General features: G+C 41.6%; 1 protein-coding gene across 10 annotated transcripts in view; it reads right to left on the reverse strand.

Annotated features, from left to right (window-relative positions):
* The window catches only part of RBFOX2 (RNA binding fox-1 homolog 2), a 210,699-nt gene that overhangs the window by 72,208 nt on the left and 117,123 nt on the right, over positions 1–21,368 (reverse strand). For all 10 annotated transcript variants that reach the window (XM_067309187.1, XM_067309177.1, XM_067309249.1 and 7 more), the window contains 2 exons: positions 20,504–20,728; positions 9,880–10,026 (listed from right to left, as the gene is read on the reverse strand). In XM_067309187.1, the coding sequence (XP_067165288.1) occupies positions 9,880–10,026; positions 20,504–20,728 (372 nt within the window). The remainder of the gene's footprint in view (positions 1–9,879; positions 10,027–20,503; positions 20,729–21,368) is intronic.

The following is a 21,368-nucleotide window of genomic DNA, read 5'->3' on the forward strand; positions in this document are numbered from 1 at the left end:
TGAATGCTTGTGTTTTCCAGCAGACGGAGGGTCTAGCCAAATAAAACAAGATCCATGGTTAGGTCATCCATGAGGACTAACCCACTGATCTCTAACCTTGAAGACATGAATCACTTTGCTCATGGGCCTGATTCTTTCACTCAATGATTGCCATAAATATCTACTTACTATAAGCCCCAGGAGAGCAGCAGTGAAAAAAATCCTGGGCAGAGTTCACAGCCTCTGAAGAAAGCACTGCAGGACCACACATCTCAAATGCTCCCCACCATGACTTAAAAAGCCTATTATGTGACCAAGAAGCCAGCAGCCCCTATCATATGACAGGTCATACAAATAGCTCCTTCCATCAACTGGTTGTGCACCCACCATATAGTGTGTGTGCGGGTGCGTGCACTTGTATACTGCCAGTCATGACATGGCAGAGAAACTATAGAATCTAGTTTTATCTCCGTCCTCCCTTTCTTGAACTGACCTTGTGCAAGCTTTCAGTTATTTTTCTGTAATGCAGAAAAATGAAAATTATCTCCTCTACAATGGCAGCAGTGACTGTTAGAAATAATAGTTTTAAGGGGCATAAAGATATCAACAAACATCAGCTATGACCGAAACCCAGTTTTCTTGCTTGAACGTGAGTGATGTACCTTATCATAGATGCAAGGTCACTGTGCAAGGAAGAGCATATGTGATGTGTGTTTCTTTCCACTCAGATGACATGAAGACAGCAGATTTTTCCAGCAGGGGCCATAACTACATTACATATAATAAATTTGAAAGATTTGGCACCACAGAGTTTTTGCCTTCCAAGGCACTGACAGTTTGGTAGGGCCCCCCTATATGTTCTGTTCCAGCTGGCTCTGCCTCATCTCCCTGTCTAGAGCTTTCAAAATCAGTTCCAAAACATGTCAGACAAATAACTTAACCCTAAAAATGCCAACAACAGGGAGTACAATGCAAATTGTCTAGAAATCATGAAACAAGAAAAGGTAACATGAGCTACCACCCAACAACCTCACATCCTTACAACAGAACTTGGTATCCCCAAGCAGCTTTGTACTGTTCCTACAAAACTCACTTAACACTGAGCATTGTGATCTGTACACACCCAGAAGACACCAAACAGTTAGTTCTCAAAGATAGTCTAAATCCCACCAGAAATTTAAAATAGCCAAGAAATCGACTTCTTACACAGGAAATAATTCTAGGTCCTCAAACTTGATGTGTATGAGCAAGATCATTTCATATGGAAGATAGGTCTACACTGCAGAGAGCACCCATAACCAAGCTCCTAGCTCCATGGAGTATACCTTCTGCCCAGGATGGCTGGCTCCCCACTATCATTAGTTAGTGCTTGGTTCTGGCAGTGTGGGGTCTGCCAGAGCCGAACTGCTAGCAATACATGAACTGTCTCACCTAAAGCTGGATCATATCTCTAAAAACAGTAGAGTCAAACCTGCTGATGTGCCTTCAGCCAAGTTACACCAATAAGTTTTGGTGACAGGATGATAGAAGTATTAAGGATTAAACCAAAGCCATATCATAGTTTATCAGTTGAACAGACAATAAACAAGCAGAGGCCACACTGGGGTTGACCTGTTGCCCAACAAAACACATTTTCTTAGAAACCAGACTCAAAAAGGAAGCCAGTCAAAGAGCACAGACTTCCAACAGGATTTACAGACTGCAGCCATCCTAGCAAGCAAAGTGACAAGGAACAGTTTCTCAGTCGTTCATTATCCTCTGACTCACAAATAAAAGATTCGCACATAAAAGAGTGAGACAAAGGTGAATGGTACGGCAGGGTACAATTCCAGACATCTTAACACCAGACCAGTTTCCAGGTCTACACTTTCAGCTATTTGTTAGTCTTGTGTCATCCCCAGAGGTGTGCCTGCACCTTAAGCTGGTACTGCTGCTAAGGTACAGATATGGTAAAGATACTTGGAACCATACCCACAAAAGCAGCATAAATTCAAAGCTTAGCTTGAGAGGACTCGCACATGTAGATTGAATCCCTATAAAACTGGGTAACAGAAAAGATAGTTTCATATAATTTCACCCAGACCCTTTACATGAGTAAATCCAGCAAACATCTATAGTACAATATTTTTTCCTAAATGATATTCAGCCCATTGTCACTACAGACTCTTCTAGTCATCATATGAAAACATGAACAAACTTTAGATAAACGTACAATCCAGTCATCACTGCCTTCCACCAGAAGGACACTACGACATTCTGTGGCAAGAAAACAGTTTTTTGCAAAGCAAGACAGCACAATAGTTGTTGACAGCTGTAGTGGCACAAGTAGCTCTGGACAGAAGTACTATGGTCCATAGTATTGCCACTGAAACAAAGTAGGTTGCTCAAGCAGCACTGAGCACACAAGTCACAAAAGGTGACTCTAGAAATTGCACTGATGAAACACATCAAAATAACAGCAATGCCTCTTCTAACAGAAATCAACAATATCAGTAGAAACAAAGTCCTGCCCTGCGACAGGGAGGAAGATGTCTTTTGCGAGCTCTCTCTTACCACAGGAAGAACAAGGAAAAGAGTCATCACAAAGAGGCCACCTTTTGTCCAAGCTTTTGTTCTCCAATATTTGCATTTAGGAGTTGTTACATGTGATCAGTGGCAGGTACTAACCTGGGATGAAACAGAGATAAAATATATCTTGATATCCAGACAGGAGTTCCTCCTTCAGATTTCCAAACCAATCAGAATAGCAGACCTGGAGTCCCTTTGGGCAACTTTCCTATTTCTCTGCTTTAGGCTTCTGCATTGTATCAAGACCTATAGTTCAGGGCTTTTCTGCTCTATTGTATTATTCACCTACTTATCTTACCTCATAATGATTAGTTGCCTGCCAATACTTGTGTAACCATGAATTACTTGTGGATTTAAATTTGTTTACTGGCAAATAAGGACTTAAAATTCTACCAAAACCTTGGTGAGAAAGAATAGTAGTCTGGTTTGTTACTGCTTTAGACTCAAACTGCAGGCTCACAGGGGTGTTTTATGCTCCTGACATCAGAATACAGGTGGATGAGAAGTTATATCCATTGATATATTTTAGGATGTGCAACTATCAAAATGTTTCCCCAGAGGCCAACATCTTAAGGCTACAGAGCTTCCACAAATATCCATTACAGAGCTCCCAGAGCTGAGTTGCTTGTGTTGTACAAAGAGGTGGTCTACTGCAAATATAAAGCATAAAGAGTCTCACAGTAGAGATATGAATTATGCTCTGAGAAGGAAATGGATAACAGGGTTACCATAAAATCTGGTAAAATAAGGATAGCTACCATTCTGTCACCTTTAATAACTAAAGTTATGCCCATAAAATTGCTATGAACTATTACCATGGTAGCTGATAATCCAATTAAAAAAAAAAACAAACCAAAACAAAACAAAAAAACAACAACAACACACTACCAGAGCTGCTGATATTCCCCACTATAAGCAAGTAGCAGCCTACAGGTCACAGCTATGAAGTGAGAATGTCGTAAAAAAGGCAATGCCACCATTTGAAGCCATATCTCAACAGCATTCACACCCTCTACTCTGCTGTCCCACCTTCCAGTCATCATATTCCTCATTTATGTCTTACATGATCTCCTTTTTTAAGGATAGCTGAAGATTCTTGAAAAAAAGTGTTTCATCAGGGTAAATTCTGACAAAAATCAATTCTGACTCCTTGTATGGTGGCTCTCACAACAGATAAGAAGGGCTTAATACACTATGAAGCACCAAAACAATCCACTTTGCCTGCTTTTGCTGAGACAAAGATCCAGCTTGAGAACAGATGGATCTTGCAGGCAGTCCAACCCTGCCACCATATTCCTCAGGAGACTCTGAAATCCATCAGAACTGACCAGAGTATCTCAGCCAATTTCGTACTGGGAGAAAAATGGTTTCTTGAGGCCTAAGAGAACCAAAGCTGTGAATTGTAAGATGCAACCACGGGCACCATCAAAACACAAAACTGAAAGGGTTGGAAACATTTTAAGGGATGAGATTTTCTTCTGCATATAGAGAAGGGAATAGACTATTATTAGTGGCTAAGGAAAGGACTACAAACATCATGTCAAAAGTCCTTACAAGCACAAGTCACAAAACGTACCTCAAAAACTGGATAGACATTTTTGAAAAGATATGCTAACTTGTTTTTGACACTAAATGATAGCAACACACTCACTTGTCAGCAAGTTTCTCCATTAATTAAGTTAGCCTAAATTACTAAGAAATTTTCTCGTTTCAAGTTTGAACAGGTTAAATGTCAGCTTCCCACTGGCAAATCTTATTATGACAGTAAACAACACCTAACCCCCAACCCCCTTATTATTAGGTATCATGCACACATAAGCACCTGTACAGCACAGACAAGTCATCTCCTAAACTCCCTGATAAGCTGAGTAAATCATGCACCCAACACCTCGCACATTAAAAAACAAAAAACAAGAAAACACTTATCTTCCAAGCCCTGAGCTAAACTCAGAACCAAACAAAATAATGCAGTCATAGCCTTTTCAGCTCTGAAGAGGAGCAAGATCATATCCCTCCTTCAACCTGATACTCCCCTTCGCACTGCTAAAGCGACTATCTTCAGTGATACCCAGTATTCTTCCAAATCAGTGCTTTCCAAAGAAAGCCTTCTATCCTATGAGGACAGCCTGTTCCCAAATACACAGTACCTTGCACTAAGCAGTATCAAACACATTTTTGTTGGATTTATCCTCAATTAACCAGGCATTTCAAGTCATCCTCTTAACAGCAACCTAATCTTCCTCCTCCTCAAATAGGTTTTCAATGGCAAATCTTACTGGCAAGGTTTTGATAGTACTGTCTCCACGGTTGATACAGATACTGAATAGGAATGAGATTGAAATAGATCCCTGGAGGAAATTTTCACTAGAAATGATCTTAATCACTACTGTCTCCCCATTAATTACTACTTTTTAAGATCTATCATTAAAGAGGTTTTTAATCCCTCTGTGTTTTATTTGAGATAAGACAAGCATTTTTTTTTAATCAAAATTGGTCATGTGGACTAAATCAAATGGTTGAGCAATGTTTAATTGTATCGCTATTGCTTTTGTACAATGTTGTCAAAATAGACAAAATGTTTGTTTGAAAAGACATTATCTTGCATTAAATCACGCTGAATAATATTAAACTATCTTCAGATTCTAACGTGTTTTAACACGTCACAAAATTATTTTTATCTTGGATCAACAAATGCCTAACTAGTGCATACCCCTTTGGGTCATCCCTTTTAATTTTTTCTAAATTGAATTCAGGTGGGCAGTCTACCAGCCTTCTACAATTCCCTTAATTTACCAGAAGCTGCTAAAAATTGACATTAATGGATAAGAGACTTCCTTGGTTTGGCCATTATCCTTGGGCATACCTTATATAGGTCTACCTGTTTTAAAATATTGGCAAGTTCCGCCTCATCCTCCTTTGTTATTAATTATATACAAAACAACACATGGCATAAATACTTCCTTTTACATCATAAACAGAGACAAACATTAAACAAATATATATATATATTTTTTTAACACACAACTAGTTACAAATATTGTATTGGACCTATACCTAGATTTTTTTTCTCCTCACATGTAAAAAATTGCTGCCTTCTTCCCTGAACTGACATCAATATCTCAATGATTTATTCTCATCTACTTTTTCGTTTAAGGTTGTAATTATATTCATTGCCATTTACTTTCTCCTTTACCTCATCTTCCCTCCCTTACGTACAGATAGTTTTGCGTTTTATCAACACACTTTCTGTGACTGTGGAATCATACCTTCTTGGCTATCAGTGTGATTTTGCCGAAGATTTTGTAGCCGTCATTAACACTTCCCTTTCTAAAGGTCCCTTCGCAGCCAGTTATCCTGCCAATTGTTTAAACCCAAAGAAACTGACTCTTCTAAAGCTCCTTACATTACCGACTGATGCCATATTCTGTTTGCACAAAGTAAATACAGACAAATAACAATCACTGGTACCTAAGCAACCATGGAATTTCAGGTCAGCTATTAACTCTTCTTTATCTGCTAGAACAAGGTCAACTATTGATTTATTCCACCGTTGGTGCAGAACTGTGTGCATTAAAAAATGACCTATTCCTTCTAGAAGCTTTCTAGAAGTCTTTCTATTGGCAACATGAAATGTTGAGTAAATATTACCTGTTTTAAGCAGCCTATTTATTTGCCTCCCTATAAGCAGCATATACATAAGGAAATGTTTGTTCCATACCTTAGCATATTTCAGATATCTCTTACAAAGTAGGTGAGAAATTATTTTAAACCTGAATAACTTAAATTCATCAGGAAATGTTTACATCTGCAGCTCTCACAAATGACAATGGTATGGAAAGTGTTATGTAATTTCCCTTAATCACACGCAAAACAACACGTCTGAAGTCCACCTCTATTCAAGGCTACATTAAAACATTAGCTAATTCTCTGCACCTCAGGACTGGGCTAACCTCTAGCATTCTGTTCAATCCTTAAGGGACTTCTTTACTCCTTCCCCACCATCACATTTATTTCTTCCTCTACTGCTTTGCTGTCTACTCAATTTCTCTCTTTGTACAGTAGTTTTGGAAAAAATCACTCCAGGCAAGGATTTTGAGTCTCTCAGATATGATGTTGAGGAGTTGTGACCTGACACACAGAAAGGAGAGGGAGAAGGTGGGGGTTACCAGCCAGCCACAGCTGAAGACTCAGACAACCATGAGTCCCCTGTAGGAGAAAGAGTTGGTTTCAGTGAGTCACTCAAGGGAAAGCATTCTGATCCCAGAAAAGAAGTAGGAATAGGGGGGATTCAGAGAAAACTGCATTCCTGCTTGAGGCTCTGAGCATGCTGAGAGAAGCAGCACTGACAGAGAGAACGGGGAGCTACAGGAGTCATTGATTATTTCCTCGGCAAAATACCAGCGCTTTCTATTACAGGAAAATAGTACAAGGCTTTTTTATGCCCCAGAAGATAAACGGTCTTCTGGTAGGCATGTCCCTTAGCAAACACAAAGCAGGGTCAGGTGAACTAGCCAAAGGTTTTATGGGGAATATACCATTTACCCCAATTAAATCCTGTCACCATGCTGGAACTCAAGATGATGTCTAGAGAAACAATAAACCAACAACAAATAACTTGGAGAACAAGGGAAACCAACACATACAGTGAGTTTTTCCCCTCTCCGCGTAAAACTAGTGACACCATTTGGGCCCCAGATAAGGATGGAAATCCTTACTGAAAGCAGTTAGGCTGCATTTTCTACAAGTCTTCTCAGGACAGCAGTTCATTCAAATTCCCTGGGTCTCCCCGTCAATAAAACAGAGATAAGAGCGGCTGCATCAGTGTCACCAGGGCAGGAATACTCTTGTCATTCCCATCTCATCCATGTCCTCCTCCATGAGGAGGGGGAGGGGGAATCTGGTCCAATGTGATCGACTATGAAAGGGGCCAACCGTCAGGCCAAGCACAGGTCCCAAGGGAAGGCGCAGCAGCAGTGTGGAGCAGTTTATGTAAGTGATAAAGTTCCCAGGAGAGGGGAGCAGCAGTAGCATAGACCAGGGCATGCTAAATACAGATTGTAGCAGGTGGTCCAAGAACTGGCTGTGATTTCAGCAGGCAGTTTATCCAGACCGGACGGAACTGCCTACCACACAGCCCTGCAACAGCAAAAAGCAAACTAAAAAACACAAGCAGAAGAGGCAACAGAGAATATTCAGAAGTCACAGATTGCCAGGAGATGAGCTTCACCCTGAAAGTATTGCCGCACTCTTAACATCTACGGACATCTCTATCAATTAACAACATGGAATCCTAGAATCAAAATTTCGGTTAGGACCTCCAGAGGTCATCTTTTCCAACACTCTGCTCAAAGCAGGTCAATTAGATCAGGCTGCTTAGGGCTGTGTCCAGTTGAGCCTTAAACACTTCTGAGGATGGAGGTTCCACAACTTCTCTTGGCAACATGTTTCACTACTTAACCACCCTCACAGTAAAAATATTTTTCCTAACGTCTAATTGGAATTTCCCAAGTTAAAACTTGTGTTCGTTGTCTCTCATCCTATAACCATGGGCCTCCAAAGAGAATCTAGCTCCACTTTCAATGTCCTCCAATCAGGTAGTTGTAGACAACAAAAATATCTCTCCTTAAGCTTCTCTTCTCCAAGCTGAACAGGCCCAGCTTCTCTCAGCCTCTCCTTGTATGTCATGTTCTCCAGCGCCCTGACCATGTTGGTGGCCTCTGCTGGACTCACTCCAGTGTGTCAATATCCTTCCTGCACCAGGGAGCCCAAACTGGGCATAAGCACTCCAGATACAGTCTGAGAAGTGCCAAATAGGAGGGAAGGATCACTTTCCTGAACCTGCTGGCTACACTTACTAATACAGCCCAGGATGTGGTCAGACTTCTTTGCTGCAAAGCCATGCCACTGACTCATGTTGAACTTCCTGTCCACCAGGACCCCCAGATCTTTTTCTGCAGAACTGCTTCCCAGAGAGTCAGCCCCCAGCCTGTATTGCTGCAGGAGGTTATTCTCTCCCAGTTGCAAGACCTTGCAGTTGCTCTTGTTGAACTTCTTGAGGTTCCTGTCAGCCCATTTCTCCAGCCAAGCACGGCAACCCTGCCCTCCTGCGTTTTGACCACTCCCCTCAATTTTGTCTCATCCACAAAATGGCTTCTTATGGCCAGAAGAAACCCTCCAGGAACAAGCAGCAAAGAGTTCTCACAATGTGTAGTAATTTGGACTCTTGCTGGCAAGCACAACTGAAGACTGTTACTGAATGTTTTAACATTTCTGCACACTTTATTCACTTTCTATTGTCTAAACTACAAATGGACAAGCCCACTTCTTCTCTCATTTACAGCAGTTTAAACTTGAAGTCTATGAACTTAACAAATATACTATACCATAACTGCTGTCTGTGTGAGCGAGTGTGGGCATGCATGCATACACACACACAACAATGGCTCAAGAGATGCAACAACTGAAACAAGAATCCTGCAGAATTTGGAGAAGCAGCTGGCTATCCTGTTAGGACCAAGGTATACACCCAAAGCAGCAGTGTTAGGGTGGCAAGAGGAACCTTAGCTTTGGTGTTCCTTGACTTGAGGCCTCTACACTGCATCTCAAACAGGCAGCAACATTTAAATCTGTTAACTTTATAAATAACAAGAAATATTTGTAAAGACTTTAGGATGGTAGCATCCTTGGTTGATGGCATGTTCTATCAACAAGTCAAAGACTCCTGATGACGATATTACATAATTTCATCTGAATGTTAGGTTATGAAGTATCTAATTCATTTATCTGTGTCTATACTGAAGTAGTCATCACCTGTATTCATGGGAACAAATCCTTCCCCAAAGAACTTATATACTGAGATGAATAGCACACAAAGTTTAGAGGAGAAACTATTCAGTCAAAACAAAACAATGTATGTCATACACAATGTAAAATAACATTTGACTTGCACCAGCTCTTCCACATGCAATTGCTGGTTGGCCAATTTCTTGCAGCACTTTTTTAAAAGCAAAAGTGGATCATGAGGAAAGACAAATATTTCAACAAGTTTCTAAGCAACCGAAAAACAGTGCTTTGCAACGGATATATTAAGTCAGCTCAGCACTTAATCCTGGTCTTCACTGAGAAATAAGGTAAAGTTTTATTTTGTTTTTTCCAAACCAATTGTTAGCTTACACACAACATCTTGATATGAACACAGCTACTGCCCTACTCCAGCAAAAAATTTTACAGCGTGCTAAATTGGCATTTTCCTCACATGAATACACCAGCACCATGGGTTCCACCTGTGGTGAAGGAGAACCTGCTATACCTTAAAAGGCTTCAGTAACTTACCCCAAACATCTGTCGAAGATCAGGATCCCGAAAGCGGAAGGGAATGTTAGACACATGAAGCCGTTTTGGAGTGGATTTGCTCTCGGTATTCTCACTGCTCTGTGTCTGTGACTGCTGTCCATCTGTCTGCGCCCCTCCTTCTGTCTGCTGAAATCAGAAAGACAAAAGCGTGTGCATGACTGGAAACCATAAAAATTCCTTTCACGTGCTTCATCTATCTCTTTTTAGGTATTAGTACTACACTTGTGATTGTGGTATCTGAGCACTTGACAATTATTTTGATAAAGCCAGTAATGCTTAACAATTGATCTGTTGTTCTTCCCCTTTCTTTCCATGAGCAAAGGGTAATGAGATCTCAGTCTCCCTCCCTTCATATCACCTCTTAGCTTAGTAGACTTGCCTTTGGTTTTCTTAAATTGCTTCTCTCTTTTCCCCTGTTTTTCCTCACTTCAGCTGTTACCATACGAAAGCTCTAATGAAGAGGCGGATCTTTCATATCCTAAACTGGACGGTGGTATTGCTGCTTTAATCTCATGTGGCAGGATGTTCACACAATAATCAAAATCCCACAGCTGAAGTGGCAGCTTTTCACCAGACCAGTACCAGAAATGCATCTGCTCTGTTGAGCTCCCTTCAGAGAAATACCAAGCCAAAAGAAAATTTGTAATTAAATAGTAAAATCCATATTTAAACAGTTTACAGATATCCTTGATTAACTTTTTCAGTACATTTAAAAGCGAGCTCAGAGACAGGAAACAGTCATTTTCACTCCAGGGCTTACAAGAACTCCAAGTGCTACTTCCTGCTACCCATTCCACAGCTACAAGAAGAGAATTTGTTCCAGTGTTCCCAAGAGCTGACTGGTATAGCAAGGCCAGGTCAAGGGGTGGGCGAGGGTTACTTGTGCAAAGAAAAAGTACAGGAAAAAAGGTGGGGGAAGAAAGGAGACCAGAAGAGAGCCCTAACACCCACATATACAAGGCAGATGGGGAAGAAGAAAGGAAGAGAACCTCAGCCACTTGTTCTGGACCCAGAATCAGAAATCATGAAGTCTGGACAAGGCACTAAACTTGAAGGCACAGCCCTTTTGCAAAATGCCTTGATGAGAAAACTGTATTTCTTACACTTTAGTCTGAAAAATGCCCTCAAAAACTCATAACTGTTAAACAAAGCAGATAATAATCTGATCAGTTTTACTGCCCTGTCCCTTTCCAACAGCAAGAACTGACAGGCCAAGGTACTCAGAGTACCCACTCCCTCCATCTCTTGTTTGCCTCAGCTGTGTCGGAGTAATGCTCTGACCACCTGCATGATGTACATTTAAGCATCATTTCATTTCTTTACATGCTAACCTGACTTCTTCCTTAACCACCAAATGAAAAAATATTCTACGGGAATGTAAAGACCATGCAGTTGCTAAAGTCAGTCTGTTTTAGGCACATGCAAGAACACATACAGGCCTTAAAACTTAATACTGAGTAGGTTTTGGGGTTGTTTTAAATACACAACTTGTCTACCTCAAAGAAAAAGAAACATCAGGGGAGTTAACCACCCACTGACTGGACTGCCCTGCACACCATTCAGTAAACAAACACTTCATGGATATTTGGAAAGAAATATCTCTCCACAGATGAACTAAATTGGCAACGTTAACATAAAGCTGCTTCTGGCCAGAAACATCTTACAGATACAACCTTGAACTTGCATATTGGTTATAAAGGACTGACAAGAGCAAACTAACAGTAAGCTCTGGGCTCTTGACATGCTGAGCAAAACAGTGGCAACTTTCCATTTTATTTTAGTGGGACTGTGCAGGCAGCACAAAACATATTTGATCTGGTTAGTATAAAATAGGCCTCAATAAGAACAGAGCAATATTGCTTTGCAAGCATCTCTACTCCCCAGAACAATGCAAGTCTCAGGAGAAGGCTAGAAGAAGCAACCATTTTTATTTGGTTAAGACTCATCCACCCCTAAATATCAAATTTTTAGGAACAACTTCACAGAGCTCCGCTCAGTCATATCTGAAAAGCTGCCTTCCCCTTCCTAACCTCCCCCTCTTCCCCTACGACAAAATGCATCTCCAAACATACAGACAGTGCACCTTAGGGGAAGAATCAATGCAGCTGGCTTGTGATTAAATCACACCATGCTATTTGGCGGTTTTATTTTTATGATTCCATCAGAGTCCTTTGCTCCTCAGGGCAAATCTGCCCAAGAGGGACAAAACATGGGTAGCTCATCCATCACCAGTCCACAAAATGCCTAGAAGTGAGTGTTCCAAAACAACTCCCCAAAACCAGCAACACTCTTGCCCAAAGGGATTGCTTTACAGTCCATTTTCGGACACATTTTGGAGCCTTGCTAATGCAATTTGCCAGATTCTAGGTTTCCCGCGACTGTGTGTGCAACTGGCAAGTAGGCAAACACACATGCACACAGGCAAATACTTCAACAGACAAACACGCTTAGTCCATCTTCTGCAGTGTGAATTATTAAAGGCACAGATTCTGAACAGCTATAACAAAAACATCTGAGTCTTTAAATCCATATATAAGCTGCACAGGAATGGATCTTCTCCTTCCATAGGTGAGGAAACCAGTTTGCACTCCTCTCCCACCCATTTTTTCCACAGAGGGTAGAACTCCTTTCTTACCAAGGGTGCAATATAGCATGTACAGTGGCCTACTCAAAAACACTCACAGCTGCTCTTGCATATGGCAGAGTGCTGCTGCCACACAAGAATCAGTTTTACAGCATGTTAGATGTGTACAATAAGACAAAGGCTTCAAACTGGAGAAACAATAGGAGGAACAGGGGCTCTCAGTCCAGTCTTATCTTTTTGACTGCAGTAGAGTCCCCAAATGTTTTCTTAGGCTTTCACATTTCATGTTTTTGCAGCAGTAGTCTAACATTAAATATCTTCTCTGGATGCTGCAACTCCCTCGTTTCTATCATCCATGGCCCTAAGGTAAGGTTTGAACTTTCAGCCACTATAGCATTAGCTCAATACATTTGTCTACTGCCACACATTCACCTACAACACAAATGAAAGAAATAGTCTCCTCAGATCTTACCCCCCCCCCTTTTTTCGGTTATTCCTTGTCTTAATTCATTAGGAGATGAAAGGAAGGACCTGAAGCCTGTTTTCAGGCAGCACATAATGGAAACTGGCAACAGTGTTATCCTGACCCAGTCTCATGGTAAAAGCCTGCATTTAACCAAGCTCCCTCTCTCTGCCCCGACTCCGTCCCCACATCAAGTTTCAGCTCCTTCCTTCTGGCCTCATGTCAACACTTCACAGAGAAGAATGAGACTTCTCCCTTCGCCGGCCCTTCGCTGCAGATCGCAGCGCGGCACACAAGGCAGCTAGCACTCGCTGCCTAGGTCTCAAAACGCTTTTACACAGGTGACGCAGAGACATACTGTGGCAAACATCCTGCATTTGAAAACAGTATTGGAGCTGTGTTACCTCCTCACCATAGTCTGTGTAAGGTCCTAGTGTCATTCATGCCTGCACGCACAAGCCTTGAACTCTGTTCAAGGTCACCGAGAAGTGTATCAGAGCTCAGGGCTCAGAATATTTGCTTTGCTTTAACTGCTTGTTCCCTGTGTCCCCATGCCACCTCTCCTTTCCTGCACTCACCAACAGTACAGAAACCTTATGCAAAACAAGGCCGCTTCAAAGAGGAGTGTGCATGTAGGCATGGCAAAAGGGGAGAAGGAAGCCTGAACAATAATAGGGTGTTTGCAAGCTTTTGGGGACAGCTATCCAGCTACCTTCCCACCTCTCAACTAGACTCTGTTGCTGGTGAACAAGCAATTGCTTAGATTTCTCCTCAGAGGGAAAGACGCAAGGGCTCCAATGCCACCTGAGCTCAGAGCAGATATCTGCATGAACAGACACAGGGCTAACTCACAGATGAGCAAGACAAACACCAATGTGACAGGCCAGCACAGAGCCTATTAATACATGGTACATTCTGTTTCCATCTCCCACTTGCTTCTTCAGAACTGGAATTGCTTCAGATGCAAGTTACAGAAAAGTAACATACAATCCCCCATCCTCCCCCCCAGGAAACAGGAAGTCCAAAATATTGTGAACCATAATGAGAAGGATATAATACATAAATTACTGCAAAATTTATCTTAAAAAAAAAAAAAAAAAAGGCCTGTATTTAAGAGGGGCCTTGGGTGGTTTACAGAATTTGGGAGATAGATTGTGCTCCATCCACTACTTCTAGAGTGGTTTTGGATCCAGGGGAAAATAAATAAATAAATAAAAAGAAAGGGGGGGGGAATGTTGATCAAGAGCTTGAGGCACAATGTGGAGACAATGACCAAAATTAATGACTGACAGATGGCAATCTCCCTATGGGGAAGGACAGTGCAGGCAACACAGCAAGCACTCAGCAACTTTCAATGAAGTATTTATATCAAAACAACCATTCACCAGTAAATAGATGTCTACTGAGCAGGTTTGATAGAAAAAAAAAGAGTGACGAATTCGATAGTGGTCACTAAACCCCTCCCATGCCTCATCACACACTACCAGGGCATGACTGAAGTTCACATCCAAGAACAAAGGGAATGGGAATTTCTGCTGCCTATATTATATTTGTTTATCACACAGAAGAATGCAGAAATAATAATCACCTTTCAACAACAGTAAATTCCATTTAAAAATTATATCCATGCAGTTGATTCTTTGGAGATGCCAGCATGGTTATATAAACAAGACCCAGGCTACACTGAGGCACAGTTAACAACGTGCCCAAATACTCCACATGTCAAGAACTGCATAAAAACTGTCCAAGGATATACCAAACAACTTCTACAAGGCTTTTAATTGTTTCAATCTAGTGAGATGAATTTAAGGCTTTTTTTTTTTTGTCTGTTGCCTGTTTTCAGACATTCTAAAACTTAAGTCATTTTGTTCATTTTCTTCACTGTAAAAAGATATACCCTCATCTAAAATCAGAACATGAGCTGATATATAAAAGAACACAGTTTGCTAATCACCCTGCACAATGAAGACACATCTTACATGTCATGTAACATTTTTAATACAGCAATGTTAAAAAACAAAAAACAAAAACTGTTTTTCTGAGCATTCGTTTTTTCTAGGCTTCTCTAACTTTTTTCTTCAATGCTGTGCTGAAATGAAACACCCACTCTGCTGGTCACAATGCCAAAACCTTTGTGAACAATTCCACTCCGTTTCTTATAAAACAGGAATGGTCTGACAAGCTGGATAAGGCAGCAAGACTTCCCAAGCTGAAGTTCATCTCTGGACCATTGCATTTCTAAGCCAACAAGAACATCTAACACAATGAGACTAAAAATCTGTCCAGCCCACTATCTTCTTTCTGACAGTGGCCAAATAGAGCATCTGTGGAAGAACATAAGAATAGGGAGAATATCTAGTGATGTTTCTCCAGCACACTCTCCCAGCCTCCAGCAAACTGAGCCAGTTGATGTCTTTGTAGTTGGTCACTGGCAATGAATCTATCGCTCATGAACTGGTTTAATGAGTTTTTTGAGCTTGATTACACTCTCAGCTTCCAAAGTGTCCTGTTGCCAAAAGTTCCACAGTTAAATTCTTTTTTATATGAAAAAAATAAAGACAAAACCAACCCTTTCTTTTGTTTTATATATGCCATCTAATCATTGCCTGCATGCATCCTAGTAAGCACAAATGGGAAAGTTTCCTATTTCTTTCCCACACTATTCAAGATTCTATAAATTTGTCATATCCTTTCATCCCTCTGTTTTTTTTTTTAAGTGAAGATTTAGTTTCTTCTCATAAAGAACCTGTTACATCCTTTCCATCATCACTATTCTCCTCTATACTTCTTCTAGTTCTGCTATAACCTTTTTGAGAGATGCAGAAGCACCACAGCTGTACACTCTAACATAACGGTATTTTCTGATTTAGTTCCTATTTCTTTCAAAACCATTTCTAAACCTGCCTTACTGGACACAAGTCCACAAATGCTGACAAATAAAATAACCTGCCTCATACTCAAAGCAAATTCCTGATGTTAAATGCCAGAGTTTGCTGCCTTAAGGCAGCAATTTTCAAGCTGAGGTGTCCAAACAATGAGCAGCTAGTCAGTCATATGAAGCCAGCTCCTCATGTCTACCTGCTAAACAGTACCAGAAAACAAGTGAGGATATTAATTAAATATATTCTTCACCTCACATGAGCAACTGCTTTAATTACTAAAATGATGGTAAATAATTACAGAGGAAAACTCTTCAGTCTCAGACTCGGCAAGAAATACTGACAGGAAAGTCATCTTTGTAACATCATCCATGTGTTACAAAAGTAAGTTGAGAACCCTTTGGTGATATCTGGGGCACAGCTAGATGACTGTACAGCCTCCCACTCTTGTCTCTGAAAGGGATATGTAGGGGGTCTCCCACCACAGATGTGTCTTCTTTAAGAAATCAGCAAGTCTATTTTTGTTAATGGTGTGCCAGAGGAGTTGTATATGTTTCAGTATGGCACGTTAAGAAGTTGAGACACACAATGCTCTGTAATTAAATAATGCTTTATATTAGTTCATGACAAGGTAACACCAAGTCAATAGCACCTGCTATTTTCATGCAAAGTAATTTACATAAACTAGTTCCTGTACATCTATACCTCCAGCTGCATTCTGTAATTTATATGGACACAGATTCTTCCCTCTGACATTAACAAGAGAAATGAGTTGAATCATCAGCTCACAGTATTAAGTACATTGCATTTATTATCAAGCAAGCTTTTTTAGTTCAGTGGATGATTAATCTTCCCTCTGAGGGTAGAGTACCAGGAGATGCAGAGAGCTGACAACTGCTCTCGGCTTCTGGCCATGCACTCCTTACGCTTACCTTGCGACAACAGTAGCATTTGCTGATTCCTCCAAGAGCCACTTTAATTCATTAACCCAGCAAAAGAATTGGACAGCCTTCTGCCAGGTCAGTGAATTAAAGTAGCTTACATAAGAAATGACAGAGCCTGTAAATAGGAGTGGGAGCTTGCCTTTGGAGCCAGCGAAGGGGAGAGCCAGACCTCTCCTTTCTGACAGCAGTGAATCTTTAGATCAGATTAGCTGCCAGAGGAACTGCAGCATAATTAACATCTCCACTTTGAGCTATCTGTAATGGGTGTCTCCATTAGGGATAAGCACACTAATGTAAACTACAAAAAAGAAGGGGGAAGAAACCAGGCGACCCAGCAGTAAAAAAAGTGAAATGCAAAGTGTCAACAGTTTAAAAGACAGGCTGCTACAGGCAGACTGAGTAGGCCAAATATGGTCTGCTACCTCAGTCTATTTTTAATCCAGGTCTTTCAGCTGTGCTTTGAGACAGTATCAAGAGAAAGGACAGATGCTTGGAGAAAAAGACCAGGAGGACCCGCATGCCAGATAATAAACAAAGCCCCACAGATGGGCTTGAACCTAAAATAAAAAGATCCCAAAATACCAATCTGTTTGTATTGTGCCACCTATTGTGCCCATTTCTCTTCCACTGTCCCTGCTCTGAAAGTTTGAATCCTTCCCACCACACTCTCAGAACTCCCGTACCAAGTTTACCCTTAGCTGATTGCACCAACCAGCCACTCCCATTTGCACGGTGGTTTTATGCAGTGTAGGAAAGCATTTAGGAAGGCATGGACTTTAACTCTCAAAGTTTAATCTTCCTTAAGTTCACTGCCAATATTCAATCTCAGGCTTCCAGATCATAGCGTATTAACTCAGACACCATCACTGATCTCAAGTTATCCAATCTGACTTGCCTGTCAGAATTTGCCAAGCTTCTACAGAGAGGTGTTCTCACCCAGTGTGTAAGAGACAGACCCCATTACACTGCTGGATAACCTGTTCCAAACCAAATGAAAACCCCCTTTCCATGAGGGACCTTAAAGCCACCCCATCTTCTCTTATTTTTGCAATTATCCTAAACACTAACAGACTTAAAAGCAGGAATCGGAAAAAGCAGGAAAAACAGCCATCCCACTACACCTTTTGCTATCTCATTCTGTACAGCCAGCCAGCCAGCAGCACAGATCCTGCTCTTAAAAGCAAGGAGGGACCTAATCTGCCTGGTTGAAGGAGTTTCTGAATTACCCCCTTGGAGCACAGGCTTCACATCAGCAGCTAAGAAGTTTGCTGGCTATTCAGTCTGGGATATCGTCTTCACACACACAACAGCAGCTGCGCTTGTCAGTCGTAAGAATGGGAGGACTGGATCATGTATCACCCACAATGACTTTTTGCTGTATTAAAGTTAGCATAGTTATTTGAGGAAGACAAAATGATAAAAATTAAAAACCTTAGACCATAGCAGTCTAGTCCACATGGATTTAGCATACATGTCAAACAAACAATAACCAGCATATGTGACGAGAGCTGTAGGTGTTCAAGGTGAAATAACCTACCTGTTCTGCTGTATTTTAATAGCACCCTTTAGCTTGAGTAACTACCAAGTCTTCTTTCCTTCCTAAACCTTCCTATCTTCTTTCTTTCCTAATGATGTAGTTCCTACATCATTAATCAGTGCAACTTTTCTACTTCTCGGTAGAGACAAATATATCCTAAGGCACCCCACAGAATCAAAATAACTTCATATACTAAGAATCCAATACAGAAAGGTAAAGGGACTCAAAATCTCCAAGAGCCAATGCATGCAAGAAAGTCTAGGAAAGCCCCTGGCTGAGGTACCCTTCCCTCCCCCTGGATTTCTGCACATACGACCACCTGGAATCCTCTGTTTGAGCAATTCCAGCCACAACAGCAAGATGCTCATCTGTGCCTTTACCCTTTTCTGGCTAGCTATGGTCTGCACATCTGACTTTGCATGCTCAGGCTTGCACATCTTTAACTATGTTAAACGGTCAGAACAGACATGTCCACCTGTTTCTAATAGCCAGTACAAGTGTTACATATTATTCAACCTATTTCTCAGCTAACCTCTCCCAGTCACAGTCCCTCCACAGCCTCCTGGCAACATCACTTCCTCCCTGCGGTTTCCCAGCAACACTCCCTCCCACACATATGGACTCCTATTCCCTCTTCTGAGGCTAGCAAGCATCACCACATCACCCTGCCAGTGCACACATACTGTGGGCTCCTCAGAGCTTGCATTAGTTGATGAAACACAGAGCTCTATCCTGCAGTGCAGTGGAGATGGCTCCTAATATGGAAGAGGAGCAGAAGGTTTGGCAGAAGCTTACATCCCAGGTCAAGGCTCACACCATTTCCATTAAAAAAGAAACACTCCTAAGCTCTGGACAAAGATGGGAACAGCAAAAACACATGGGGAAAGCAGCTGCCTTATTTTATTCCCCATTTCCATCTTTCGCATCAAATTGGCAGTCCTTGGAGTAGCTGCTTGCTCTCAGGCTGGAGACTGGCAGTCCAGATGTTACAGGCTGGCGGGGCACGGGACAACCTGGTACTAAAATGATGGCTTGCATTACCACACACTATACCTTGCATGAGCTCTAAGTTTTATTTCTAGTCTGATCTCTTCTTGTCTGTATTTGTATTGGCCCTTAGGCTGAGGAAGGCCTTTCAAGTTCTTTCTAAGCATTACCAATGTGCCTTACTGGGTCTGTACTCTTTTATTCTGTGAGACATTGAAGTTGCGACATTCCCAGGATAAACTCAGAGATATCTTATCAAAGTCATAACCAATGCTGTCAACTATGCAGCCACTGTCCACTGCAGAAAAGCAGAGCTACATACTGGGAACCATGCACATTTGAGCTGGCACTATCAGTTCCTCCAATCGTTGGCACTAAATTCACTCAGTACTTACAGGGGGAAAAATAATCTCTATGAACCAAACACCCAACTACAAGCAAAACTGAAAGCATTAACAGATTAAATCCGCCCCTGAGCACTGAAGGCTCTCACCATAAGGCTCTTTATTAGGAAGTTAAGTCTTAACAAGTGGCTTACGGGGTGGATAAAGCTTTTCCTGGGATAATCTGCCAGCATGTTGCCCAGTGCCAGTTCCAGGCCATGGGAAGAAGAAAGCAAAAAACGTAAGAAGGTGAAATTTGTGTGTGGTAAATGGATGCACAGTAGCTGAGAGGTCTTCTTCTATCTTTGCCCCCTCAAGCTCCCTGCCATCTTCAGAAAGTCAAAGAAAAGTATTTCTATACTCTGTTAGCTTCCTGAAAACAGAAACATATTGGGATTACACCTACAACACGTGCTCACTCTAATCCTTTGCACTGTCAGCCTTCCAGAATTTGCCTTCGTGACATTTATTTGAACTGTTCACCAGTTAGCTCAAGGTAATTAAAACTTTTGTAAAAGACTGTCTCTGGACAATGCCACCAAAATATTTTTCCAAGCTACAGGTAAAAACACCATCATCCCAAGTGTCATTTTGCTTTGCAGACAATTATTTATCACAGGGACATGCCTGAGGGAAAGAGAGGAACGTAGTAATGGAATATCAAAACCCACGGTCTTTTGTAATTCTCTCCTTTTTATATCTATCACTGATTTGCTGCATCCCAGTGAAGCAGTCAGCAATCTAATCAACAGCTGCTTTGGAAAAAGCACAGTATTGTCTGAAAAGCGCTGCTTCGTTCTCCTGCTCTGCACCCTTCTGCACTTACTGCAAGAGATCCATTCTGCGTGCTAGCCGTGTTCGTGCTCTGCTCTCCATGCGGCTGCGTACTTCCGTAGAGCGTCAGATTGTGCTCACTGGTCTGGCCTGCATAGTCCTGAGTGTGTGGCACCCCATACTCTGCGGGAATCCCGTTCTGTGGGGGTGGCGGAAATGGGATTGTGGTGAAAGGCTGCACCATTGCATCAGGAGTGGCTGCTGGCTCCTGGTTACCCTGAAGAAAGAGGAAACAAGAAAACAGCTTTAATAATCTACAGAAGATGGATCAAAACATCATCCTGAGAAATCATTTACATACATGCACATATTCCACAGAGTTTGTGTAAATATGCCACCCACTGCCATCATATTATTGCACAGTCTTCAGTTATCTTCTCTATCAAAAAGAGCACGCCTTGCTCCTGTGAGCCACAAGACTGTTCTCTCAATCTCTTTAGGGCTCCTTTCTCACTACTGGGTGGCATAATGAGATCAAATTACGGAGTTTGTAACTTGCATAACCTTGTAATCTCACAAAATACCTTAAGCATAGTATGGCGTTGTTTGGGAAGGGAGAGGATGCACTGACCTCCTTGAAATGGAGAAGGAAACCCAGATAAAAGAACAGAGTTTTAACTTCTAAATATCCCTAGAAATACCATATCTGGGTCCGTCTCCTCCTGCCTGATGTTCACAGCTCTGCAGACCACCTGTGTATATGGGCACATTCTTCTTTACGACGTTTCTGTAAGCGGAAACCTCCCTCTGCCATGTTTTAGGATCAATTTGTGCATCAGCCCCTTCCTTTGCCCTGGCAGTACTGAGTACAGCACACTGATACCCGGGTACCTTTACTGCTGGAAAATCTTATTTGA

This window comes from Apteryx mantelli, chromosome 1 (assembly GCF_036417845.1).
Source record: "Apteryx mantelli isolate bAptMan1 chromosome 1, bAptMan1.hap1, whole genome shotgun sequence".
NCBI classification, from domain to species: domain Eukaryota; kingdom Metazoa; phylum Chordata; class Aves; order Apterygiformes; family Apterygidae; genus Apteryx; species Apteryx mantelli.